Source organism: Anopheles arabiensis, chromosome 2 (genome assembly GCF_016920715.1).
Source record: "Anopheles arabiensis isolate DONGOLA chromosome 2, AaraD3, whole genome shotgun sequence".
Lineage (NCBI taxonomy): Eukaryota > Metazoa > Arthropoda > Insecta > Diptera > Culicidae > Anopheles > Anopheles arabiensis.
In genome coordinates, this window is record NC_053517.1 from 21,291,300 (window position 1) to 21,318,549 (window position 27,250).

The window sequence follows — 27,250 nt, forward strand, 5'->3', positions numbered from 1 at the left end:
GGTGGATCTTCTGCTTGTGCATTACATTAGATTGATGCCAATTCAGGTAGCGTTTCGGGGCGGGCGGGTTGTTATTTCTGCAGCCTGGCCAACCTTTACCCATTCTTTGCTCGGCGTTTCATTTCATTCGCCGCTCGTAAAACGTTTGACATTGTTCGGGTGGGAAATTTTCGTTACAGAAATGTCAAGATCTTACGGTACTCGAGCATCGGTCCGTACTGAACCACCACCACCACCACCACGGCGAGACGCTAGCTTGCTTGCGCAGCAAGAGGCGCAGTGACATGACCTATGATACACATAAATCATAAATCAATTTTATTACCGGCAGCATTTTATTGCGCCGAAAACGTAAAAGTGCACATGATGCGCTAATAACTCTACTGCCTCTTGCTAGCTGTTTTGGTTTTTTGGTGAACAATCCTGTACGATCACCTCACCTGATCAATGGTGCCGATTGTTTGAATCGTTTAATTATTCAACAAAACATAGGATGGTGTTTGTTTGACAGCACGCGACAGTACTGCACCGCAAGCAAGGGTGTCACACGGCTGTAGACACTTCTAATTAACCAAACGCGTCGAAAGACTTCACGCGCCGGAGGTTCGTCGCCTAATGCATTTATCAACATCTTCAAGGCTTCCAAAGCAACACAAGCTCCCCCCATCAACACCAACAGCGGGTAAGAATTCGCACCATCGCATCGGCAGGCCCGTTAGCTAATTTATCAAACTATCAATTTCCTGGTTTGCCTGGTAGCCTTTTGATATTTAGGGTGTGTGACCTCACCGGCACCTCCCGTCTATGTGCTTGCCAATAAATTCTCAAGGTTTCCGCGCATCAAAACATGCACGATGAAAGCGGTCCAGCGGTTAAGGATCTGTAATCAATTTCCCTCTTTGCAAAAGCGCGCATTTTCGGATGGAGTTGAAAACTCAGCTCTGCTGGCAAGAAGTCTTGCCGATAGGTACACGGTTTTGCTTTAGCTCCAACGACCTAGCCCGAGGGTAAACTTTGTTTCGATTGCTTCATCACTTTCGACACACTAATCATAATGGTGCGTCGTGTAGAATGGTAAAATAATAAAATTCACCTGCCCTGGGACAGTCCGCGCAGGATCTCTGAGAAAGGCTTCATTATTGATGGACAGTAATTAAAGGCGGACCTTCACCAGCGGTGAAGATGCGTCGTCGTGTGATCTTACTGTAGACAGATGGGGTGTTTTTTTGTGCTTGTTGCCGTTTTGATCGACACGAACCCACATGGGATGATTGTTGGCAGTAAACGCAACACGTTATCACACACACACACACACACGATCGTCGTGATCGTTAAGGCACACGGCGGGTAGGTTAAGTGCGATCGTTTTGCCGCTTCGGGTAGCTTCGCTTTCTGTGCCGGGTGGTTTGTTTGTTTAGCCTTACTGAAAACTGTTGCACAAACTCGTCTAAATTTCGCACAACAATCAGGTGAACCATCTCGCTCCCAAAGTGATCCCCCAAAAAAGGCACTCGGGAGACTTTTGGTCCGAGCGCCAGCCCGTGGTATAGTTTCGGGTGGGCCGGATTGTGATTAGACGATCATCCGCGGCGAGGCGGGACTCGCCAAAAGGGTTTGACCCCAATCAGTGCCGGTAAGAGCGAGAGACTGAGCGCACCTAAACCACGAAAACCCACACTCTGCTTTGGGTTTGGTGTGAGGCTGGCGGTCATAAATCATGCACCGTCGAGGTGTGTGAGGATGGAGTTATCGGGTTGCAGGCTGGCGGAGAGTGCTTTTGTGCCCAACGTGGAAGGGATCGGGCTTTTTTTTGCGCATAGCGTGCATTTTTCGTTTATTTGAAACAGTGCGCCCACCTGGCCAACGTGTTTAGGTCCAACGGGTGAGGTTGAACGAGCGATAGCGCTTGTTGGAAATGTCACCAAAAGGGATTCGATGGGCTCCTGTGGGAGTGGGATATGAGTTTGAGCAGCTTTGCTCAGTAAGAGCTTTCAATCAATTGGACAAAGAAGATCTTAATTGACAAAGCAAATAGCTGTGTAACTGTTTTTTGTTGTGATTTATATCAGTTGATAAGCTAAACAGTCATTGTCCCTTCTTCCTCATCAATAAAACCCTTTCTCAACAGCCTACTAGAACCGTGGCACCGTTTGGGGGTGACATTTTATTATGTGCAATGTGTTGGCATGCCGATGACGATGGTGGCGCGCTTGAAGATGCGCATGTTAGGCGAGAGATACTTTGTCCGTGTGCCGTTGGGGATAGCGAGGATCGAATTGCAGCCCATTTGTGTCGATTGTCGATTGTGCAATTTGCATAGCCAGGGGAACACATTTGGGTACGGCCAGTTCGTGCTCGTTCTCACTGAATCGCTCATTGAGATCGGTTCGGTTGCCAGCCACACTGGCCATCCCGGGCAGAGGAAGAACATCTCTGGTCGGCTAGGACGCGCGAACATGCAGCAATGCCGGCGAGCGACTTGTTGAGTGAAATTTATGAGCCAATTTGAAGCCATGTTCCGCAAAACATGGCATCTTTTTCGCCCAGTATCGTTGTTTTTACCAGTGTTCGTAACTGTTTCTCTGCCGATTGCTCCGCATGGCTCAAATACTTTTTTCTATTTCCGGTAGGGAAGGCGTCCAAGCTCGACGCCGGCAGGGTCGGGTCAGTTTGCAATTGCTGTTGTGCAGCTGCTCTCGTACACACTAGCACCCAGCGCCAGGCAGGGGGACCAAGATGATCTGACATTTGCACCATCTAATCGCATTTGCCTAGCGCGCTTGGCCAATCGGCCGGGTGAGAACCGAAACCATCTTCTCAGCGCCATGATCCATGCAGTTGATCCCTCGGCAAAGCAGACGCCGGGGAAAGGAAGCAGACAAACCACACAAAGCGTACCGAAATGTCACGATTTATGGGACAATATTTTCGGGAAATTTATGAACCATTGCAGCAGCAGAAGAGTACCGATATCCGTCGAGAATGAGGCAAGCACCCTCTTTGGCAGGTTGGGGGGAACTAGTGGCACTGTGATGAGCGCGTCAGTGGCGAGAGCTCGAGGAGGTGGGTGTCACCCGAGCGCCACGGGTTCGATCGAGCATGGTGCGTTTTATGACAGCTGTTTGCCGTTTGCTGGCGAGATTAAGTGAGCAATTGATCACTTGCTAGTGCGTGGATTGGTTTAAAGGGGCTCTCTCGAAGGCGCTCGGGCGCCATACAACAAAAAAGTGTGTGTGATGTAAGTCCATTCTGGGCTGTGGACTTGTTGCGATTTTATATCGAGCGTCGTAGCGTTTAGGTCTTAAAGCTAATTAACTGTAATGACTGCTGCGGTAGGTGATGATTGTTTTACGACGTTCTGAAGCGTGGATGGGTTTTGAATAGCTTTTTTTTTAACGACAATAATCATTACCCCGTTCAAGAAAGGGAAGAGTACGCTAAAACATGTTGCCAATGACGCACGGGATGTTAGGGGGAGCGTTAGACACGGATGACATCTGCCATCAGAAGGTCGAATCGTTTGCGATCAACCAAACGACTAATTAAGCCATCGATCGATCAATATGAGAAGAGGAGCGCTTAAAGGATGTTTGATCGGTGCCAAAACCCACCATTGTTTGGCCAAAATGTCAGCCAAAAGGGTGCTAAACTCACTGTTTGACCTAAACCTTTAAGTATGCTGCTGTGTTTGATCGTCGGACGATCGGACAGCAGCAACAACAAAAAACCCACAAAAACGTAAATAAAACGACCATAAGTGTCATCATGTTAGCAACTACCGTCGTGTGTACGTGCCATCGTACACCGAGGTACTGCGTTGATTCGTGCAGCATCATTCGGGGGGTACCCCCATCGTTCAAACTCTGCGTAGTGAATTGATTTCCCGTTACGAAGAAGTAATTAGCTCGTTCCAAACAGGCGCTCTGGGACGGCACCCCAAATGCGCGCATCTTTTCCGCGGGTGACCTTTAGCAAGGAAGGCGGAAGGTGAGCCGAAGACGACGCACATTTTTCGTAGATGGCAGAGCATTGCTTCTGGTTTTGATTCCGATGCCGCTGCTGTTCCCGGCACGGTTTCGTGCGTTTTCGAAGCAGCGGAGAGGAGGAGGAAATAATATAACCTCCATTAGGCATGTCCATTAATTCCAATCCACTTCCTTTCTGAGATGCTAGTGCCCCGGGATTCAGCGGGCTTTTAGTGCTCGCAGCTGAAGGTGTTATCGCCATCGGGAGGATAGAAGGAAGCGAATACTTCAAATATTTCACAGGCAACGTTTTATTATGCAAATTGTAGATTTAGATGATCTTTCAGTGGAAGTAGACAAGTCAAAGAAACATAAATGATTTCAGTAATCATAATACGTGTGATCAGCTCGACACACGCCCGTATTAATCACACAATACTCCGATTGAAATAAGCGTAGCAGCAACACCATTAATCAAAGCTATCCAAAAGATCATCAGCAAGCAATGAAGATCGGCCACACGCCACAACACCGCCACTATCAAGCTCACAGCAAACCGGTGTGTCACCCTAAATTAAGTCACTATCAGGGGTGGCACGAGCATCCCAGCACCACTGGACCACATTTATCTTTCCGAAAGCGCGCATTTAAAGCGGCTGACAGCAAAAAGGGGTTCCTCGCTTGCTGATGGATGGTGTCGTTTGTATCTACAGATCGTACTGTTCGGAGGCACGAGCGGCGGAGATCTTTTTGTTGTTGAATGAAAGTGAATCTTTCGGTGTCGGCTTGAGAGGAACAGAGGTTGGGTGGTTGGGTGGGTACTGTGGATTGAAAATTAAAACGATTAAAGCATCGATTTCGGCGTCCGATCGTGGCCGAGCGAGCTTCGAGAGAAATATTTGGAATTTATGAAACGTCGTGGAATGGGCGGCTTTTGCATATTTTCATGCTTACTCCATAAATACACGAGAGAAGAAGAAAATAAAGCACGGTCCGTTCGGGTTGTGGTACACGTGCACGAACGCCTGCCCGCCCTGAGCTGTGTGGACGGTTTTGCGCTAGCGGCGGGGATGACGCGACCAACACCGTGCGAACTTTGTCTGTGTGTGTGTGTGTGCCCGTGTCCGTACGTCTGCAGATCGTGTACACTGCGGCATGCTCGCAAGACGAAAAGCCAAAGACGAAACCGCACAGAATCTTCACCCCAAACCGAACCTCCGTGGGTTTCGTCCAGCTCCCCCAGGTCCAACACCCACCGCCACCCCTCGGGCAGGCGTGGAGTGCGTCTGTGCCCCGCCGAAGACATCGAAGCTTGGCGGGTGGGTTGTATATAAACCGCGCAATGGTTACTTAGAAGCATCATTCGCAAGCCAAACTCAAACCGCGAACTCCTCTCGAGCGCTCTATCATATCCCTTGCGATCCAGCGTGAAACCGTGCAGCGTAGTGCAGCGAAGATGAAACAGTTTGTGGTGTTTGCTAGTGTGTGCTGTGTCCTGCTGGCAGGACGCGTTGTGTTGACGGCCCCCGCGCCCCAGCAGGGCGGTGCGCCGGCCGGCCAGAACCCGAACGATGTGCAAACGGTGCGATATTACAGCGAAAACAATGGACTGGATGGTTACAAGTTTACGTAAGTGCTGGGTGCAGTTGTGCGTGTGTGCCCACAAGTGTTTGACCCGTGTGATTGATTGGTAGTGGCGATTGGTGATAATTTACCCCCTCATTTCTGCTTTTCCCATTGCCGCATCGTTCCGCAGCTACGAGCTTAGCGATGGGCAGATCCGATCGGAAGTCGGCACCTACCGGGATGTGAAGGACGCCGAGGGCAAGGACGTGAAGGCGCTGTTCGTGCAGGGCTCGTACTCGTTCGTCGGTCCGGACGGCCAGACGTACTGGGTGAACTACACCGCCGACGAGAACGGTTACCATCCGAAGGTCGGCACCGGGCCAACGGGTGGAATTCAAGCGGGCCAGGACGCGCCAGTGGCCAGCGCCTAGAGAGGACAGAAGCGACAGTCGGGTGAAGTTCAAGCGATTGAACTGCGCCCAGAAATGCTCAGTACACTCTGCTCAGTGCGTTAGATGTCTGGCAGGAAGGATATCTACAAACGAGATACACTTACCACACACCACACAACTCCTGCAAATACAGATACACAGAAAGAATCCACAATTACACAAACAAACACAGCAACCCTCGCGTGCGCGTCAGCATGCAAAGTCAGTGGCATTCTATTTCGCTAGGCTTAAGGATAGTCGATGTAAATAACGATGCTTTTTTGTGTGCTTCTTGGTGTGACACTTTCAAGGAGGCTGCAATAAACGAAGAAGCGTAGGAAAATCTAAACGATCGCGTGTATTTACTTACCGAAGGTGTCACAGTATTACTTTGCAATGATTGTGAAAGAAAATTATCTTAAGTTTTGGCCATTCTTCTATGGTTGGACTAATTCAACGTTTTAGACCAATCGGTAAGTACCTGTTATTCTTTGTTGAATTATATTTGCACATAATTGCTGTGTGATAGAAGCGATCGGATGGTCTAATCGTAGTTTCAGCTGGCTCCTGTAAAGGTCGGATGCGGTTCGATTCTTATCTGGACACATTGATAGAACTATTTAAAGCTATACCAGGCTTCGGACGTGAATGTACGTGAAGGTGTTATAACGGCAAGAACATCAATATTCTTAATCATGATGTCATCAAACGTTTATAGAGAGTTTTGAGCTCTTTTTCGCCTTATTCGTCTCTTTAACCTCATACAATGAAATAATCTTTTAATATCCAATGTTCTTCTTGGCACAACCAGACTAACCATGGTTGACAAAGTGACAAGAGCAATTAGAGCATTTGGCTTGGTTATGATATGTCAGTGTCTGGCTATCAGTCGTGATTATTTAGACAAAATTAATTAGTGTGATTATAAACAAATCATAAAAATCCAAAAAATTAGACAAATGATCCAAAATCATTCAATTGTCTTCCTAATGATCATTCAAGAGATCTTCCTAATACTCATAATCCTGCCAATAGATAGAATAGAGCTTCAATCAAACAAAATGGATGATAAATCCATCAATGATAGTCTAGCAATGGTATTTTACCTAGCGAGAAGCACTCTGACCCATAGCTAAAACAAAAAGTGGTGTCGATCGCTTACTTTATAAGATGATTTTGTTATACCCTTAACAGGAAGTCTAATAGCACGCTTTGCATAAGTAAGACGCCATTACTATCTACCGTTCGCACACATCATGGGCACGCTTATCCGTAAAGTAATATAACCGATGACCGATGAGCGGTGCCGTGAAATTAATGATTTAAAAATCACACAAAGTAGTTTCTGTTCCCTCCAACATCAGCGCATCCGTTTATTGACCATTACCCATTCCCATACACGCGAATTTCCATTCATTAATCATGCCACCACTACTAGGCGAATGGGCGATTCTTGCGCTCCCCGCCGGACAGCTCGAGCTTGCGATCGGTATCGTAGTCACCGGTGCCCATCCGGGAGCGATATCCGTTCTCGTCTGCAACGTACTCCACCCAGTACGTGCGGCCATCGTCTCCGACGTACGAGTAGTGTCCTTGGACGGCGACGAACTGCACATCTTTGCCTTCCTCGTCCTTGCTGTACCGGATCGTTCCCTCTTCCTTGCGCCGCTGCTCATCGCTCAACTCGAATCTACGGGAGAGAAAGTACCGACAAGCTGGATATATAGCATCTACTTGTCTGTGATCTAGCACTGCTCGCTATGTCTTACCCAAAGATGTATCCTTCGCTCTGTGCGTTATTGTTTTCGTACTGCACAATGTATGGTGTTGCGCCAGAATCAACGGGAGCTCCCACAGCGGCTCCGACTACTGTGCAGAGGACTAGAAAGGCAAACACTTGCTGCTGCATTTTGAATACTGTGTGTTTTGAACTTGCGAATACTGTACCGAATACTGATGCGCTGATCGTGTGCTGCAAGATCTTTTATATTAGAAATTTTTGGGCGAAACTGAGATGACATTTTTTTTGGTGTGGTGCTGCATCCTATGCAGCGGAGATTAGAGATCCTAAATGTTTTGCATCTTTGCTTAAGCTGGCTCTCATTTGGGTGGTAACGAGCGGCCATCAATCAATACCGATTGACAAATGTGTCTATGCGCCACGAGCCAGCAGTGCAGACGGGATGCATTTGCATTTGCGAAACGTGTCATCGGTCTGCGGGAGGATTATGATATTGTTTCTATCGTGTGTCGCAAATAATACAAACAAGCCAAGGTAATATGCCTTTTTTTTAAAGCTGGTGTATAAGATGTATTGCTAATTTAAATAAAAAAAGAAGGTGTAATGTACAGAAAATGTTACTTTATTTTAAATACTCCAACCGTTGTACACAAATGCTTCAAAGATGTTGTCATGCTGGACTTTTGGTGGGATATTCTCACTCTGGGTATGCTACTTTTTGCCAAAGTAAAACGTCTTTTCAAACGTGAACGATTGCGGTTTCACACGCTCCACTCGCTTTATGTCGGTAATGAGCCCCTTGGAGTGAAGATTGTTCAGAATTTCCTTGAAGCCTGCCGTTTCTGAAAAGGAAATGAAATGAATTAATGTTAGTAGAGCTCTTTAGAATTATTTATTCAACAAAAATAAAGTGAAACACATGGAAAATGCGGTGTTCAAAACAGCTTCTAATGATTTAAAAACGACAGAAACGATCAAAACGATGAAAATGCCCCTGAAGGTATGCAATCTGTGAAGCGAGTTAAGGGAAACATTTTAGCAGAAAAATTTCACTGGTGAAATATTTCACGTGAAATTCACTGTGGTAAAAGTGCAAGATTTCATTTATAAATTGTTCCGTTGGAAATTAGAGTTATTCGACACGTTAAACCATATTCTTGCTGCCAGAAAATCTATCAAAGAATGGTGATCTTGTGGCAAAATGGATAGCAACTATTTTGACACGGATTTAAGTTTTTTGCTCACTTTGCCAAAGGCATAAAATTGAACGTTCTTGCACATAACGCGAATCTTGAAGACCCTAATCCGAAAGACACTTGTGCCGCACAGAGCCATTCCTATATCGATCGCACACACACTTACTGTCAATCTTTTCGGTGTATTCCACAAAGTACAGATAGTCGTCGTTCGGTGAGTTGAGCACCCACTTCCCGTTCACTTTCAGCGTATCGCGGTCCCAATCGTACGCGTACTGCGAAAACTCCACGATCTTCAGCGGCAATCTGTACGGAAAAAGCAATACGAGACAGCTTGTCAGCACAGCACACAACCAACTCAATGCAGCCCCAGCACTTACTCGTCACTAAGCACATTGCTAACAAACTCCGTCTGGTTGGAGATGCGCTCCGTCACGACGTGCTTTACCGTGTAGAACGCACTGCCCTGCCCGATCACTGTCAGTAAAACTACAACGAAAGCCACGTAGCTAACCAGCGCACCAGCTCCGACACACTTGCCACCGTTACCGAGGAGCTTCATGTTGACAGTTCTAACAGCACCGTGCCAATGAGTGCGGCCGGTAGTGGTGGTGCGAATTTTATATTCTTCACACCGTCCGCCCGAAATCCACCCAGAAAGAACTCTCCGAAAATGCTGAAATTCGGGTTTGGGAATCGATTTGCCACGTGACGGGAGATCGCCAGCGTAAAAAGGGTTGGAACGACAAACGGGTGCGAACGTTTGATCTTCTTCGTGCGCAGCGTACTGGTTGGCAGCAGAAGAAGAAGAAAAAGAAGGCTTTTTTTTCTTCGCTCCATCAAGAAAAAAGCCGGCATTAGAAGCTTTCGGGTGTCGGGTGTTCCTCTCGTAACCACTCACCAGGGCGATTGGGTGGGATTTTAACTCAAAGCGTTCTGTCTTGTAACGCACACAAACACGGAAGGAATGGCGAGCTATGGGAATCAAGTCAATGCGGCTGGCTGCATTCAATTAGATGCTTTTTGCAGTGATCATCATCATTGTTTTTTTTGTTGCTGTTCCTTATTGACCATGGTAAACATATTATGAATGAGTTTGGAGCGAATGCAGTTCCATGGGATGTTTACTCGCTTGCTCGATTTACGATCATTTCAGCATTAAAGGTTACATTTTTTGTTTGTTGTTAGATGCTAGAGATTGACAGTTCTATTGAGCTAATTCGATTTGTTGTATGCTTCGCTAAATGAGGAAGTAATAAGATTGTTCTTTACGGTTATGGCATGTCCGAAGCTGTGACGCTTAATCAGCTGCCAGCAGTACCTGGCAGGAGGGTGAGTTTTGGAGTACCCTTACAGTCAACGCAAAGGAAGGCATTTTGTGAAGCACCTCCCGAAAGGTATAGAAAGCAGATTTACGTCAAAGGCTGGGCTTTTAATTGCCCATTGAGGTGAAACCTGTTTTGTCGATTTTGAAAAAAAGAATTTGTGTTTGTGAGTTAGATCGACGCAGTCACGATCGCGCTCTGTTACGAAACCGAAGCAGTGCAATGCGTTAGAACTTGGACATGGCATGGTTTGGTCCAGCTTTCGAGCTGTACAATTAACACCTTGGAGGTGTTGACTGATAGTACGTTGATTTATTTACTTTTGGGGTTGTTAGAGCGATGGTGGGGCACTTGTTGGGCACAGTTGTTGGAGGCATACTTTCGTTTTCAGCAGCGGTGGAGATGTATTGGTAGACTTCTTTGGGAGCACTTTGTAGCTAAAACGCACAAGAACCAAACGCACTAAAACCGGTTAACATCACATCACAACTAGTACATAAACTTTCCTCAGCAAATGTGTGTCACTATTGTCGCGGAGCTTCGGAGGGTTCGTCGCTTGGCCGTTTTCCCACATTCATCCGATCGCTTCGCATCCATCAACGCGATCGTACCGCCGCAGATATTTCATCAGCCATTCAAAGTAGGTACGCGACGCGCATTCCATACGCGTAGAGCGTGTCCACGCGTTCCCAAACCCCCGAAAATAAAGCTCGCAATTGTTCCACAAGGGAGAATTTAAATATTCATCAGTGTATGCCGGCCGCGCGACTGTTGGTTGTCGTTTAATCATCGAGCCGCGTCTGGTGGGATGTTGTAAAGTTCACCGGCCCAAGTAACGCTCGTCTAACGGCGTTCGTGTGATTGGTGATTCCACATGAAGAGAGAGAGAGAGAGAGCAAAACGCTTCCAAGAAACGATCCTCCAAGAAGATTGTCTTAATTAGCAAAAGGCTTATGTTCAGCTTGTTTTTTTAAATGTTCTTGCCGATTTCACCATAAAAAAGCGATAGGAGAGAGCCCAAACCCCCAAACACTTTCGGTAGAACTAGTGGCATTCAACGAAGCAATGGCTAGAATTGCTCGTTCCTTTTTAGTGGTGGTATTCCCTGGCCAGAACATCCACCCAAATGGACATTTAGCACTAGAGTGGCATGAATGAACCGGTATATGTTCGCTAGAATATACGTTCGGTATTGGGGTTCTACCCTCCTAAAAGGCGGCAACCAAAAAAAAAGTGCGTCTCTTTCACATTCATCAACGGGCTGATTAGCAAGCGATCCTTCCAGTTTTTTTTTGCTTCTGCGTCCGCTTCATCGTCACTTCCACCACTCTTCTGTAGGTTCGGATGTGTTTTTGTTTGTTCTGGATAAATATTCATTCCGCCCAAGCATAGCAGGCTCGTCGGTTTTGGTATTAAACCAGTTGCCGAGTCCCCCTCCCGTACCCGTACAGCGAACCAGCTGCAGCTTGCCACCGTTGCTTTGCGAAGGTGCTTCCGTGCCGTCAGACACACTGGAACTGGTCTGGTTGCAGCCCAGTCCCCAGTCAGTCTGTCTGTCGCTGTCCGCCGTGTGGCGGGTCAGCGGATGCTCACAATGGGATGCAGATCGTGTTACAGATTTGATCTTGACACTTGCGCTGCTCCCATGCCAGCAGCATCCCGGAGGTTGGGTTTGTTTTTTTTTTTTGGGTGAAAATAACATGCACGCAGCATTCATAATCATGTCGCAATTAAGTGCTATGGCTAATCGACGTCAGAGAGTGTAGCAGGGATTGTTCTGTTGTGGTCAGTGTTTATGGTCAGCAACTTTTGACCCTCGTGGAGATGTGGACCCCTTTGTGTGTGAGAGATGATGTAAGGATGTGAATTCTGGTGTGGTCCAGATTTGATCTTCGCCCAGGGAGGACACTGTTTTTAATGATGTGGTTGCAGACGAGATGAGTTGTTGTTCGGAGCAACAAATGTCGGACATCATAGGGTGAGAAAACGGGCAAACCGGAATCGTGTATTTTGCTGTTTGGTTTTCATGAAGGTCACACAGGTTCAAGTGATGCTGCCACAGTACAGTAGTGGATGAGCGTAAGACGTGAATTGAACCATCGCACTAGGGGTTATTAATAGGCAATTGGCAAAGGGCAGGGCGGTAATGATGGGCTAAATGAGGCAAGAAGAAAAAAACAGGATAGATACACACATACACACCCATTTTACATGCCCATAGACAGATCTCGCGAGCCCCTCTTAAGTAGCATGGGGCTTTGCTACCTGTTCATTATGCATGAGGAGGGGAACTTTTTTTTTCGGTTTGTTGATGCGCGTCAAGCTCGCGATCGTATGCTCTCGATTGATCTTTGACGGCCGAACAAAAAAAAAAACCTCTGCTAACAGCTTTGTGACGCGTTGAAATGGATGGGGAATTTTGGGGGCCCCATGCTGCTTGCTTGACGTGCTTCAGTAACACCGAGACAGTTTGGTGAAGATGTTTATTTGTTTTTTGTGATGAGGAAATTTAGCCTGTTGTCTGGCTGTCTGTGTGTGGGGGAGCTCGCGTGACGGAAGGTGCTAGTGTGAGCTTCTGCCCTGCCAACCGGCCGTAGTCATGAACGTGAACTTGAGGAAGCTACTCGTAGCCGCCGCTAGCTGCTGGTTGGTGCTCGTGTGTGGATCGCCCGAGCGGGTTGCAGGTGCCGGCCAGGCGGCCACCGTCGACGGTATACTGCGGTCGGTTGTTGCAGTACGGTACGGTATTCCCTTGACCCGGCGCACCCACTGGCGATGGCTCTGTATGTTCTTTTAATATCCCGTTCTAGTACCCAGCTGGAACCGGTGGCGCAGAATCGTTTGTCCCAGCGAACAACGCCGATTAGACAGGGAGGCTTGTCCTGCGGTGGAGTGATACGTGTGCCAGGACTGCAACGGTTGTTTAACTGTGTCACTCCCGATCGGGTTGTGTTGCAAACGGCGGGAGCAGCACCACCAGTAGCATCTTCTCCCCAGTTCACTGTAGAAGCGCGTGTAAACGATAAACCGCAGCAGCAAAGCACGGTGGAGATAATCGCCTCCGATCAGCGAGCGACATGGTCAACGTACAGTGACGGAACGTCTTCAGCGATACAGGGCGGCAACGGTCCCCTGTACCAAGGTGATCCGGCGATAGGTGCGAATCCTCTCGCACTGATCATCCCCACGCAAGAACAGTTGCAGCAATTCCAGCAGTGGCAACGACCGTACCAGCGTTCCAGCAAACCGGTGACGACCACCACAACCACAACCACCACCGCTGCTCCAGACGTGGATGAGATCTACTTCCCGCCAAGTGTTGATGAGCCGGTACCAGTGCTCGGAACGGTACGTCCTACGCAGCATTACACCACAGCGGCTCCTGCGGGAGGCTCGATCGCGGAACGGGTTCCGTGGGAAACGAGCAGTTGGGCCAGTGTGGGAGGCAACACGAAAGACCCGTCCCTGGAGGAGGAAGTAACGACCGAACCACCGCACGAGGAGGAGGAAGAGGAGCACGGGCTTGGCAATCGAATCGATCACAAGCTGCTTCTCTCGCTCGTTGGCTAAATTATTGCTTATTATGTGTTATTTGTACTTTGGCACTGTAAACCGTGGTTCGTTATTAAACAGTGTAACATTTTGTGTGTCTTTTTGTATGGTAAAATTAAAAAGGAAAAAAGTCTATGAGTCTAGTAATTGTGTTTCTGCTACTGCGTCGTGTTCATTGATAACAATCTATTCTGCTTTGCCTCGCACGAATTCCAGCACGAAGAAGGTTTTAGAAGGAAACCGGTTTAGGAAACCGGAAAGCACCTTATCCAACCCTCCATCCCACCCGCTTTGAAGGGGAGGTTGGGCTGTGAGACAAAGCGTTACAAAAAATCGCACACGATAAGATTACAGGTGGTGACGTAAATGTAGGTGCAGTGAAAGATGAAAGGGAAAATAAACAAATTTCAAACTAATGCAGCTGATCATGCGTTATTTCTTGCCCAAACACTTATGGAAGATGAAAGGGAATAATAATATATTTTTCAACCATTCATCTGATGCGAGCTATTTATTGCCGTGACTGTAAGAGATTAACAACCTACGAAATGGCAAACATCATTAAGAGAGTACTTGCAGATGATGGAGGCTTAAAAAGATCCTTCATCCCGTTGGTCCGCATTAGTTGCAGTACGATCGCGAACGGGTAACCATGGTGAAGATACGATCGGTGGTGTTTGCTGTGTGTCTAACGGTGGCAGTGAGCCTCTTCCGTCCAACTACAGCACGGTGGGCTTAGCGTTTTATTGTGCTTTGTACGATCTGCATACTTTACCACTGCCGTTTTCGTGTGCTTAAACCTTGCAGACCACAGTTTTCCTTCCTCGGAGGCATCGGAGTACAAACCCCAGTCGGTGGAGTACATTTGGGTGTACCGACGGGGCTTACCGTTAATGTGGGCCGGCAACCTGTGGCACCGAAAAGTCCAGCAATTGTAACGCCCTTGTCCGTAGTTCCACAACCAATCGCGGAGAGCAGTGGTGCTCCTGATGAAGATTTAGGCACGCGGTTTGAAGGAGCTTCCGAGAGTGCACCGGACGTAACGGAGGCACCAATTCACATGGAAGTGACCGAGCTTTCCCCGCCGGGCGAAATTCCCTGTCAAAAAGTGGAACTACCAAGTGATCCCTCAAACGAAACAAACGCTGACAATGAGGAAGGCAACACGACGGAGCTGCCGTGTCTAGGGATTGGTGCAGGCAACCGGATTAGTCCGAAACAGGCTGCATTACTGTCACTAGTTGGTTAGCAATTGTGAACGAGATTAATGTGAAGAAAGTGTATGTTTAAAATGAAAAAGCTCTTGCATCAATTTTGGCTTCCGACTTCCTAATACAGCTCCAAGTGGCTTGTCAAGGTATACCCTTCTAGCTAAGAGGTTCAGCTTCTGTCCAACATCGTCCAATGCGTCAAAGGAAAAAGGGTTTTCCCCGGTTCTGAGATGTGGCGCTCTGCCCAAAAGATGATAAATTTAAAGTACGGTCAAGTTAGTTTAGTCACGAATAAATTTATTATTATTAATTTCATTCAATTAAGTTTTACTTCGAAGATGCCAGTAAGGTAGCAAACACAAGGAGCACCACCAGCAGGTTAGCTTCCGGAGCGCACCGACCATCGTTGATGAAGAACTTTACCTCCGGAAGTGGGATGGATGGTTGGTTGGTGATGTTCTTGGTGGCGGTGCTGCGGTGATTCCTTAACCTTTTGTCATAGAGAAACCTGTGCGGTCGGCTGTGGGGCGTTGGAAAGGATGGGTGGGTATACAATATGGAGCTCGGTTGGTGATTCTTCACACTCGGGTTTTTGGGAATGATTAGAGAGCGCTGGAATGGATGGATCGGTGGTACAGAACGGGCTTACCGTGTGAATGATAAAGGTTAAAAACCCTGGGCAAGCAATACTTTCGGCGTTCAATATCTGGTGTGGTTTTGGCCGGAGAAAACACACTTCATCTCGACCTGGACAGGCAGCCGAGCGGCGCAACCTATCTCGGGCATGGGCTAATATTTATTCGAAGTTTACCGGCGCAAGTTTTCCAGCGATTGAGAGGAACGCCCTCTTCCCGTTCTCAGCACAAATGTGACGATTTAAAGCCTGCCGGAAGTGTATGGCTATATGTTATCGCTTGTTGTAATAAATTATAATTGGATTTGTTTGTCTTTCGGTGGGGGTGTACTTTGGTCGGTTTGGTTTAGTTTGGTGGACGGGATTAGATGAAGATTAGACCCCGGTCCCGGTGTGGTGTGGCCGATCTTTGCGAGGCCGAAAGTCACCGGCACTGGGCAGAGGACGGTGCGGTGATTCCGTTGCCATCACGTTGACAGGAGGGTTGAAATTAAGGCTCAGGTTTTTTCACTGGCTCGAAACTCTTAATACGCCCACCGCTGCCACCACCGACAAGCGATAGGAGAAGCTTCTCCTTCGCACTCACACCGCCAAACTTTGGCTCGAGTGTAATCGGTTCTATCGCGTAGAGAACGGGAGAGAAGGAGAGGGTATTAGCAAAGGGCACGGGTGATAAGCGGCGTCTTTGCGAAGGTTACCTTCAAAGTCACCGGTTCGCTCAAGGGTCAGCAGGTATTCACCGTCCACGGTGAGTACGGTTATGTACTCCACAATGCGATGCTTTATCACCTCAACCACACTATAAAGAAAAGGTATCACACACAACCATAAGGTTCACGCCTGGAGAAGTAATCTTCTCGACTCCAAAAACCCCTCACCTGTCGTGTATTTGCTGCACAATGTGATCCTTCATACTAGCATCCTCTTCGCTCGTACCATTGTCACTGTCCAAAAACTCACAGCTCGAAGTTCGCGTCGTGTTTGCACTATCGCCCGCAACAATTTCGAATGCCTGGCTGGGCCGGCCAACTTGTAGCACAATAATCGACGTACCCGTCGCCTCCAGCTGACTCGCTAATCGATCACAGTAGCCGCCGACGTCCAGCGTATCCAAGGGTACGGAGAACACTTGAAACACGCTGCCGAGTGTCATGCTAATGACACCGCCGATCGACAGCAGCAGTAGCGCGAATATCTGCCAACGATACATCACGAGCGCGGCCAGCTAGGACTGATTGATCAAGCGGTTGCGCGCGTGGTGATATTTAAAGTCTCTCCACTTACCTCCACTGTGTGCGCGCGCGCCGTGGAATGCAAAAGGGGTTGAACTTGAAGCTCACGACGACTTTTACATACCGTGTGGAGTCAGCATCGGGCGTGCGTCTGAGTGTGTACGGGAAGTTGCCGGAACTCGGTGCAGTTCCATTGTAGAAGTGATTTGGTTATCATTCTAACATCTTGTTTGGGATCATGAATTTATGTGGAAAGGTGTCAGGTAGAAAAAAAAATCCCAATCAAAAGCAGTTTATAGCCGACACGGGTTTAACACGTTTCGGCATTGGATGTGAATAAGAGCCGTTTTGGAAACTGGTTTCCTTGCGAGCTGGATAGAGTGGGTCTATTTTTGGGTATTGAATTTATTATGTTAACGTTTGCTTTGCCTCAATAGCCATGCAGATAGTGTGATAGCCTCATAAGCTTTCCGGAACTTTACTTCTTGTTGATGGTTAGCGTCTTAATGTTTCCTCCACCAAGCAGCGAGAGCAGAACCTTCTGTGCGTCGTCATCTGTCACATCGAAGTAGGACACCACCTTTGGTTGGTAGTTTTTATCTGAAAATTGAAGGAAATGTACTATTAGAATGAGAACGAACTGTTTAAGGATGAGTACGGGTGCGTAAGACTTACCTAGAACTCTCTCCGAGGTTACAGTAAAAACGAGTCCATCCTCGGTCGCAAAAAGAAAGTTCTCTATGATCAGGTTTTCTGTGTCACCGTCAACGAATCGGGTCTGATGCTGCTCCAGGTTGATTTGCACACTGCAATAAAAACGACAAGTTAACAACGTTGCCAACTTCTGTCAATTCGTTTTCCTGCCACTCAAAACCTTACCCACTCGCGAGCAGATCCGTCACGATCGTTCGTATCTCTGCGATATCGTCTTTCACGATCGGCTCTGCCTGCTGAGGTGCAGCTAGCGACATCGCAATCGCTACGCAGAGGAGAAACCCATGCTGCTTCATGCTGGAGCAGTTTGCTGTGTATGAGTAGTTTCGGGTTTTTTTTATTCGGTATCGTCCGGACACCAAGCGACTATCAAGACAACTGGAGAGCGAATGATGAGTTGGCTCGATCGGTTGAAGTGTTTTATAAACAAGGAAGACAAGAAACGAGCCTGCGATACTGCTGGAGCTGTTGAGTATGGAGATGATGGGAGTGAAGAGATTGGAACTGTTCCGAAAATGAACCATTGCGAGTCGAATTCATTCCTGAACTTTGGTGACGTGTTGGGGAATTTCTGGAGTCAACTGGGAATCAGGAGTACTTTGGGTTATCCAAAGACAGCAAGTAACATAACATGGGTAAAGATCATCACATGAGACTTGTTAAAATGTGGGTTTAAGGCACTCTTTCTTCATTATTTTGGAGATCATTTTCAGTGACGCAATTTGTCCCGCGTGGAAGCTGTTGATGCATTTCGTCCCATTGCGCAGCTGTTACCGTGGAAAAGCCCTTTTCGTCGGATGCATCACCCTTTTTTAAAAGATCCCCGTAATCCTTTACCCATCGGGGAAACCCTCGAGTACGCGGGAACCGCATGGTGCTTCATTCGGCGCGCCCGGGGTTAATTCGATTTATGCATGCATCGGTGGCACCGAGCGCGCTCGCGAACGGAAGGAATCCTTTGCATACCAGGGGGTTGTTTGCAGCTCCGTAACACCGAGCCGTTGCGTGTAACCCCTTCGAGCGAGGACGCGTATGCATGCCATGCCTGCTTAATCAATAACCAATCAATATAGCACAGACGCGGTGCAAACTGTCAGCTGCTCATCTCTCCCAGGCGCGTGCATTCGAGGGCTTCACACATTGAGTTTCTACAAAAAAAAACGAAAAGACCCAAGCACCCAACAGAAGCGAAACGGAAAAGGGTATGATCATTTAACCGGAAGCGGTGTTTGAAATTAAAATTATGCCTGCATCGAAACGCGGCAGGACAGTTTTCACCGTTGCCGCTGGGTGTTGTGTACCGTTTGGCGCAGTTTGCTCGAATTGGTACAAATTGAAAGCGCAAACATGATTGGGTTTGAGCTGGAACTGCTCACAAACCGAAACGGCGAGCGGTCCAAGGAAAGCGCAAACGTGTGTCGAAAAGGGTTTCGAAGGCGGGTGGTGTTTCGGTTTTCATTTTAATTTAGACAGGAAATAAACAAAGCCCCAAGACCAGTGCGTTGCTGCAAAACACACACACACACAACAGGGTCTTGAGAACGAGAATGAGAAAACAAACCGTTGTCCTGTGCTTGGTCGAGGAAAGGGAGGGCTTTCAGTGAAAAACCATTACTTGTGAGGGGTATTGGGGGGTTTTCAGTCCCAAAAACACACACTCAAAGACACAGAAATAGAGAGGTGGCCCGAATTCCCGGAATCCGGAGAGGGCACAGGGATTGAGGAGGGACCCGGAGGCTACTCCGGAAGGCTATTGCTGCAATGTGGTTTGTGCTGGGGAGTGCGAGTGGGAGTACTGGTGGTTGGAAAAACAAACAGACCACTCGACCAAAACCGATGTCCAACGTCTGTCGAGCTGGCCATGGTAGAGTAGAACCGGCATGGCAAGGAAAAACATTCCACCGCTTAGAAGTCCAAGGAAAGGCGTCCCCCGCATGAGGGGGAGTGAAAGGTTCGGAACACATTTAGCTGAAAAGTTTCTTCAAAAGCGCCCCAGGAGCTACACAGGACACAGACACAAACACACACAAAGCGTTTTCGGGTTGGGGATGGTAGCTACCGCTACGTTTCGTATATGTGTGGCATGTGCTCCAAAGAGACATGGACCAACATGGTCGCTGTCCGAAAGTGGAAAAACCCTCTCCGTCCGAGGCGAGGGCTTTTTTGGAAGGAAGGTTAAGCTTGTTTGAGGATAACACAAACATGGGTCGAATAAGGCTGAGGCTGCCCATGGCGCTCGGCAAGCAAACATTCGGCCGGCACTTCCTCACACAAAAAGACGTCTCGGTAGTTTCGCCTCAGGGGAGGTGGGAGGCCGCTTTGGCCACAAACGAACGAAAAAGTAGCCCTGTGTGCTAGAATGCCGGGGAGGAAAAGATGTACGGGCAAATTGTGGTAGCGGTATAGCGCAGTGTCTATTGAGAGGAATATCGATCGACGGTGGTAGCAGTAGTAAAACAAAGCAGCGTCGCCTAACCGAGCCTTATCGTACTCACCTTCGTTGACCGTGTGGAAATGAGACAGAAACAGGGAGCTCGTTGACCTAACCTCAGAAATTAATTCCCATATCCCAAGACGTTCGTTAGGGGATTTTAAGCGTTGGTCATCATTTTAAGATATCCCTCGCTTCGGACCCTTCCCCGTGCCATTGTGGCCTCTGCCGACGACTTTCATGCTGGCAGGAATTTTAATCACTTTGATTTATCCATCTTTGCTTCCCTTCGCACGAAGACAACTGGTCGGGTGGCAAGAAAGGACAAAGAAAAATGAAAGAAGGGGTTTGCGAGTTTGATCCCTTTACCCCGGTGCCCGGCCGATGGGTCACACCAAAAACTCGTACGTGCATAAGTGACACCCGTAAAAACGAATGACCAAAAGTCGTCTCTACATTAGCATGCCCATTCCCGGGTGCCATTTTCACTTCCCTTGCGCTCCGTACCCATTTCCTTTCCTTAAGAGAGAGAGTGAGAGCTGCTTTGAACGCAACGAACCATTTTCAATTCAACTTCAACCGACACCGTCCGTTCTCAATCGTCCGAAACGGCTCGTGCGAATACCCGAATGTGTCCCGGGTCCCCGTCCGTCCGGTCATGGGATGGCGTCATCGCAGTATGGCACTGGTGAGCCCGGCACCCGGAAGAAATATGAAAAGTTCTTAAGTCTTTGATTTAAATTTCGGCCACCGGTTGTTCCCGCCGCCATCTCGTCCGCCTGCCGTTTCCATGGGGACACAATCTTCTGCCTGACTGGGTCCGGTCCTGGCGTACGTGTGCACATACGAGGCTTTGGCTTTGAGGCGACCTGAACCTGAACCTTAGGGGAGGATATGAGAATGCTTATGGTCATGGGCTAAGTAGGTGACATTATTTAAATTCTAGCTAGCCTGTTGGCCAGGCCTGTTTGGTTCGGGGCTTTGCTGTTAAGACGTCCGATGGTCTGTGTGTGTGTGTGTCGGTCCCGGGGAGGGAGGAGGGATCTGAATGAAGAGTTTTCGATTTTTCAACGTATTTATTAGCTAACCCAAAGGGCGCTTAGTAGGGTATGGTGAGGGTTTTAACGTACTCTCGGCGCGTGTGTGGGCGAAAGACTCCGAGGCAACCATGCGTGCAGTGGACCCGGTCCACGGAAAATAACCAATTTCGTGTTTGAAAGCATGATGAATGGGGAGCGGTTTCTTTCGTCCTAGCTCTGGGACTCTTTTCCTTTGCTGGCAGTTCCGTTGAGTATAAAGTTGGACACAGTTGAATCGAAAGATTGCTGCCAGTAAAGTGACAGGAGGCGGTTAGGTCATGCAGGCGAAAGGGGTGTTTTGGGCAACCAAAATTAATACACACTCGGGTCGGGACTGGGATTAGGGCACTATTAATAAGTCACACAAGCGCGGATGTAGGCCAATGAGTGCAGGGGTAGTGCCGTTCGTTTGGCACAATGGACGGGGCAAGTTACGGGTAGTTTGGTTTACTATGCTTCAATTAGCTGTCTAGAACGACGCGGGTGACGTTAGCCGACGATGCGGTCCAGCTGCTTTCCCGGAGAGTGATGGCGGTAAGATGGATTTCGGGAGACAGTTTCGGTCACTTTGTGATTTGGGCGATGGGGATGGTTTGAGGAGGATGAAGAACATCAAGAAGTGGTACAAACAGTTGGAGGATAGTTCAATGAGTTATCATTAGTGTATGTGGAGTAGATGATAACTTAGAAAGGTATAGAAGCATAAAACATCTTTCAGAATTGATAGTTGTCATCTTGCCCACCAGATGGTGTCCACAAATTGCTCGTACATTAAAATGATACCAGAGACTTTGGACAATGGACAATTTTCATCATATCCTATAGACGCTTTTTATCGTGAGTGTTGCGACCGCAGACGTGTAGTAGTCCATATTACTCTTGAAACAGAATTATTACCTCTAATGACCAAACATTTTCGTTAAAATATGACAATCAAAGTTTAATAATCTTTATTTTTAGCAACTAATTCAATGAAAGATGATCTGCAAAAAGGTATCAACATGTTTAGTCTCACACAAGAAATGGCCACAACATTACTATAATACTTGAATAAAAAGTTAAAAGTACCTTCAACATAGCGAGTCACTGTATAGACGGCTCGACAATAGTAAAATACGGAGACTAATGCCCACCGGGGGAATTGACTCTGCAAACCGTTGGCTCAATTCTTCAATATGCCAATTCGAAAGCAAAGGACGACGCGTTTCGCTTACCAACTAGAAGCAAAAAAAACCTTCACATTCTAACTTCTATGTCCGAGCAATACAAAACTCATACGCCAGAATTTTGGCGTAGAACTCCTCAAACTGTTGGCCATAAAACGATTTTCACCCTCCGAGGAGCGCTCACAAACGAAGTTGGAGTATTATTTATCGTTTTGAAAAATATAAATAATCTTCCTATCCAAGGGTCTGCCAAGGTACGGGGCCAGGAGCGGACGACTTTGCTTCTTTTATTCCCAAAACCAAACCAATCCGAACCCGAGGTAGGCGATGGCCGGGCGTTTGTAGCTAGCAATGGAAATTACTCCATCGCTCCCGGGGCTCGTGTACGTGATCGTAGCGTTTTAGGTGAGGTTTTCCGAATGATGCCATTCGGGCAGGAGGGAGTTGGTATGGCATGGTGATGAAAAATAGCACATGATAACGGTTTTGGACAGTTACCAGCCAGCAAAACGGACGACCGCTCCGTTAGCATACCCAATGCCTAGCCCCTTTTACACGGAATGGACGCGGCAGAGGACGTATCTCTATTCTGTTGTGTGGTGATGGTGTGTTTGTACGGGTGGAAGAGAGGCAAAAGAAGTTAGAATGTTTCCTTTTACACCCACCACCCACTCTCCCACACACCGAGTGGGAGAGTTAGTTTTCCTCTCACTCACTCCCCGTCATCTCCTGTTTGTGTGCCTTGATAGTTACCATAAATGGACGCTTGTTATCTTGACCCAGGGTGATTAGAATTCCTAATGAATTCTTCCCTTTCGGTCGTCCACCCCTTCAGGCTGGTGGTGGTGTGTGTGTGTGTGAATGTTTGCAAAAGGACAGGACGGTGTACCTAGTGCTGGTCCGTTCTGGGAATTAGGAATAGAGGGGGGAGTTTTCATCTCCTAACAAGCACCGCACCGGTTGGACTTCGATCGATTGGGCCAGGTTTTAAGATGGAAGAAGATTCCACATCTCAAGATTGGCCTTTTTGTAGCAGTGCTGAGGGAGAGGGGGCGTCCTGTAGCGGTCTTGTGGTGGAGAAGTAAGACGGGGTTTCTTACATAACCGCAGAAACCAACCTTGGGGGGGCTTCATCCAAGGGACCATCTACCAAATTGACTCTCGATAATGGAGTTTGCGAGACGATCCTTCCAGAAGCGATGATCGACGCAATGATATGCGTTGGTTAGCTGATTTAATTTTATAATAAAACAAATTCAATTTCGCCCAGCTTCGGTGGGTACTCTGCAGGATCTGATCGGTGGAAGAACACGGTATGGAACGTTTTGCATCTCCTACGTATTCCACCATGTTTTCCATCACACCGAACCTGACGGGGATTTTCATCATATTCAGCTGGAACGATGCACACGAGCCGTTGTTTGGAGAGATGCGCTTGGGAGAGCGGTCGAAGTTAGGCAAAGGGAAGACTGGGGTCCATTGTTCCCACGTACAACAAAAAGAAGAAACCTCTTAACAGTAAGGGAAAAAGCCGGAAAGGTTTATAAGCGGCCAACGGGAATCGGGGGTTTTTGGACATGCAACACAAAAGCAGCAACGAAAGGAGCTGAAGCTGAAATTGAGAAGCTTTCAGCTCGATGCACCTGAAACTTGGAATCTGTGTACGGGTTGGGATAGACAGCACTGTGGTCGTTTTGTAAATGATTCAAAATTAGAGGCGTATTTTCAAAGTTTCCTACTTTATTGGTATTAAAATGCTTGGTTCTGTTAATCATATAATAATTGTACTAAATTTTGCATAAATGTTTTCAATACTTTACGATCATTGCAACGATGCACAGACACAGCTTCTTCCAGCAAACTCCATCCCCAACCCGACTAATGGCTCCGGAAACCGGAAGCCTGCATCGAGGAAAGAAACAAGAGCCAAATCCTTCGTCTCTCGGGGTGGAAAACGGGTCCATGCCTTGGATTCGTGCAGCTTATTGTTCGTGTATGGCCGTTGGCTTCCGCCCGACTGCATAGTAACTTCGGTTGCATGCTTTACGTCCGCTCAAATTTTGCACTAGAAAGTGCAGCTGAAAGTGTGCTGCAAAGTGGATTATGTTTTATGTACCGAATGAATCTATTCACCTCTTCGGTGGCTGTTGGAAAGTGGTACTATTTTGATTAATACGGTGCTAACGGTTGCATACAATTTTTAATGGGAAGGAGGAAGCTCTTTACTTCCGTTTTCCGTCCGGTACCTAGAAGGGAGCGCTTGATTCTTCCTGGTCCGCCTGCCAGTAAACGAGTTAAAGGACGCCTTCATTAGCACATTAAATTTACATACTAAAGCAGCTGAGAAATGTCACAACGGATCCCTTTTATGCGCCCCCTTTTGGCACAGTAGTGTGCATTCGAAGGAGGAGGAAAATGGACATTTCAACACACACCAACATACACAAACGTTGAGCAAGTCTCCCTAGTGTCCCTCATAGGATTTCTTGGACGTCTATCCATTTCCCCGGTCACAAAGGGAAGAAAAAACATAAAACGCATAAACGCTCAGAACGCCCGTACGAACGGTAGCGATAAAGTAAAAGCATGCGAACCCTTGTCTATTTATTTCTATTAAATAAAATATGTGCTGTCCTGCGAATGTTTTTTACACCCTCACTACCACCTCCCCCCCCAGTGACGCTTCGACCTTCAACTAGAAAGTTGAGAAATGGACAGGAAGCTGGGAGTAAGTTTAGTGCTAGTGGGCGAGAAGAAAATTGTTGTTTTTCCATGCCGCTTTGCATCAGGCCTCCTTCCCTTGCCTCTGCACAAAACTTTTCCCCGTCCAAGGGAAATGGTGAGGAAATGTGGAGACCGGGAAAGGGAAGGAAGCAAGAAAACATATCAAGAAAGAAAAATGTTCACTTTGAAAATCGAAGCAACCGCGCCAAGACCAAGGCAGGTTTGCTTTGACAACCGCCCGGACCGTCGGGTGGGGTGGTTCATCCCTTTTTCTTTTTATTTGCCTTTTTTCCTCCGATCCGATGGACTGCCTGTTTGGCCTGCTGTGCCAGACTGTGGTCAAGTGGAAAGGAAAAAAAAGGGATTGGGTAAGGAAGGTATGCTGTGCGGAGGGGAAAAAGGGTCGGTAAAGGGGGTTTTAGAAGACAATCTCAATATTCATCCATTTCGTATCCAGGGAGGCCAGAAATTCCCAGTATCTTGTTAGCACATGCCGACCATTTTTGCACTCACGTGTGTGTATGTGTATACAAGGGTTGTCCTTTGCCTTAGTCCCCTTCCCACACGCAAATAAATACACAGTCACACACACACAGACTGGACGCCCATTTTATAACCTCATACCGGCAAATATTGACACATTCACACAAATGTGCACACACTAAAACCATCTCGGACAAACACACACACCAACACACGGACGCACGTGCAGGATCCACCGAATCCCTTTTTTCCCAGCCCGGAATGTCCTTTCTAAACAAACCATACCGGCGTTACCCATTCGGGAAATGCGGAAAACCCTCGTCCGTTCGGAAAAAGGGACCAAACCCGCTCACCCACCCAGCCGGACCCGTCGGACGAATATTCTGCACGGTAGGCTTCGCCCCCGGGGGTGGATGGGTTGTGCAAAGGGTTCTCTATCGTCCAGTTCGCCCAGCAAACTACCTACGAAAACGCCATCCCCGAAACGGAAGGATGCTTCCGCGTGTAGTTCTGCTGTGGGCTAACTCTCTCCCACACACACACACACACACACACACACACACACACACACACACACACACACACACACACACACACACACACACACACACACACACACACACACACACACACACACACACACACACACACACACACACACACACACACACACACACACACACACACACACACACACACACACACAAGCACACGTGGTCTTCTGTTTTCCCTCCCCTTTCACGTAACGTTGGCAACTGGAGGCAACACTTTTTCCGACCAGGTCTTCGACGGTCGGAATTTTCCATCCCTCACTCACTCACTCACTCACCGCGTACAGAAGGGTGTCTTCTTTGCGCTTTGCCAAAACCCCTCGCTTGCTAACTCGCTGCGCTTACGGGCTCGTAACAAGAAAACGAGTCAATTTTATTAGAAAATAAATGCATAACGAAGGTCCGCACTATTGAGGTGGGAGGGAGGGAGGCAGGGACGGGCGTAGGGAAGTGCGATACGGAAGGGTTTTTCGGACTATTGGTTGATAGTAAAAAAGGACAGTCCAGTGTGTTGGGAAGGGCCGCGGCCGGGGTTTTTGGGAGAGCCGGAGAGTGGACGCAAGAGCAAACAACCTCTGACTCGTCGTATCGCATCGTAAAGCGATCATTTTTACCCCTTTCCGTCCAGTGCAGGGTTTTACGGGGCATCCCTTTTCCACACCACCACTTTACGGGGGAGCGGAAGTGGGGTAGTGACGGAGGGTGGGTGGATGGGTTCGTGTTGGACCTTTTCGCCCCCGGAATGTCAGATGGAAATCGTTCACACATTTTGCAAGGAATTTGCTTGGGCCAGACGGAGAAAGAGGGGGAGTTAGCGGGGGGAAGGGTTTGCGAAGGACTGTCCGGGGCTACTGGTTGAAGAACAGCATAAACTTATAACTAGCCAACCCACTTAAAACCCCTCCGGTGGCTTCGAGTGGCTCGAGTTTGGCTGGCCGTTTTTTGAGCGGCTGGTGTTAGCGCCGAAGCGTTGTTTCAGCGCAACGGACATCCCACCGTTTTCCCTTTCTATCCCATCCTGTTGCCACTCGGTATCTCTTTGCGTGTGTGTATGGGTGGGACGTGCATTTATACGCTTTATGTCCGGTCGAGGAAAAACTATTCTCATTTTTCCTCTCTCTACGCTAGTGTGTGTGTGTTTGTGTTTTGTGCTCTCTCACTCCCTTTTGCGGCCGGACAATGTTAACGCTTTCGCTGGCGTACCTCCCATGCGTGCGCAAAGTATCGCCTATAATAAAATGGTGGACGA

The 27,250-nt window shown here is 47.9% G+C and overlaps 7 protein-coding genes across 7 annotated transcripts; 3 read left to right on the forward strand and 4 right to left on the reverse strand.

Moving 5' to 3' along the window:
• Nucleotides 1–5,317: 5,317 nt before the first annotated feature.
• Nucleotides 5,318–6,311, forward strand: LOC120897498 (endocuticle structural glycoprotein ABD-5-like). The gene is made up of 2 exons (XM_040302447.1): nt 5,318–5,594; nt 5,722–6,311. Exons 1-2 carry the CDS (start codon nt 5,422–5,424, stop codon nt 5,960–5,962), a joined length of 414 nt encoding a protein of 137 aa, XP_040158381.1. The 5' UTR covers nt 5,318–5,421; the 3' UTR covers nt 5,963–6,311.
• A 1,000-nt stretch (nt 6,312–7,311) lies between these two features.
• On the reverse strand, nt 7,312–7,903 carry LOC120897426 (endocuticle structural glycoprotein SgAbd-5-like). The gene is made up of 2 exons (XM_040302323.1): nt 7,732–7,903; nt 7,312–7,652 (listed from the first exon to the last, which is right to left on the reverse strand). Exons 1-2 carry the CDS (start codon nt 7,869–7,871, stop codon nt 7,397–7,399), a joined length of 396 nt encoding a protein of 131 aa, XP_040158257.1. The 5' UTR covers nt 7,872–7,903; the 3' UTR covers nt 7,312–7,396.
• Nucleotides 7,904–8,304: 401 nt separating this feature from the next.
• Nucleotides 8,305–9,479, reverse strand: LOC120896326. The gene is made up of 3 exons (XM_040300352.1): nt 9,280–9,479; nt 9,066–9,205; nt 8,305–8,545 (listed from the first exon to the last, which is right to left on the reverse strand). Exons 1-3 carry the CDS (start codon nt 9,459–9,461, stop codon nt 8,415–8,417), a joined length of 453 nt encoding a protein of 150 aa, XP_040156286.1. The 5' UTR covers nt 9,462–9,479; the 3' UTR covers nt 8,305–8,414.
• A 2,300-nt stretch (nt 9,480–11,779) lies between these two features.
• LOC120894425 lies at nt 11,780–14,172 on the forward strand. Its single transcript, XM_040296994.1, has 3 exons — nt 11,780–11,889; nt 12,738–12,963; nt 13,035–14,172. Exons 2-3 carry the CDS (start codon nt 12,824–12,826, stop codon nt 13,792–13,794), a joined length of 900 nt encoding a protein of 299 aa, XP_040152928.1. The 5' UTR covers nt 11,780–11,889; nt 12,738–12,823; the 3' UTR covers nt 13,795–14,172.
• A 203-nt stretch (nt 14,173–14,375) lies between these two features.
• On the forward strand, nt 14,376–15,307 carry LOC120896899. Its single transcript, XM_040301409.1, has 2 exons — nt 14,376–14,505; nt 14,584–15,307. The coding sequence occupies exons 1-2, from the start codon at nt 14,429–14,431 to the stop codon at nt 15,023–15,025; spliced, it is 519 nt and encodes a 172-aa protein (XP_040157343.1). The 5' UTR covers nt 14,376–14,428; the 3' UTR covers nt 15,026–15,307.
• A 416-nt stretch (nt 15,308–15,723) lies between these two features.
• Nucleotides 15,724–16,845, reverse strand: LOC120896898. Its single transcript, XM_040301407.1, has 3 exons — nt 16,500–16,845; nt 16,320–16,420; nt 15,724–16,239 (listed from the first exon to the last, which is right to left on the reverse strand). Exons 1-3 carry the CDS (start codon nt 16,829–16,831, stop codon nt 16,112–16,114), a joined length of 561 nt encoding a protein of 186 aa, XP_040157341.1. The 5' UTR covers nt 16,832–16,845; the 3' UTR covers nt 15,724–16,111.
• Nucleotides 16,846–17,240: 395 nt separating this feature from the next.
• Nucleotides 17,241–17,993, reverse strand: LOC120895469. Its single transcript, XM_040298900.1, has 3 exons — nt 17,733–17,993; nt 17,529–17,659; nt 17,241–17,453 (listed from the first exon to the last, which is right to left on the reverse strand). Exons 1-3 carry the CDS (start codon nt 17,861–17,863, stop codon nt 17,332–17,334), a joined length of 384 nt encoding a protein of 127 aa, XP_040154834.1. The 5' UTR covers nt 17,864–17,993; the 3' UTR covers nt 17,241–17,331.
• Between the last annotated feature and the right edge of the window lie 9,257 nt (nt 17,994–27,250).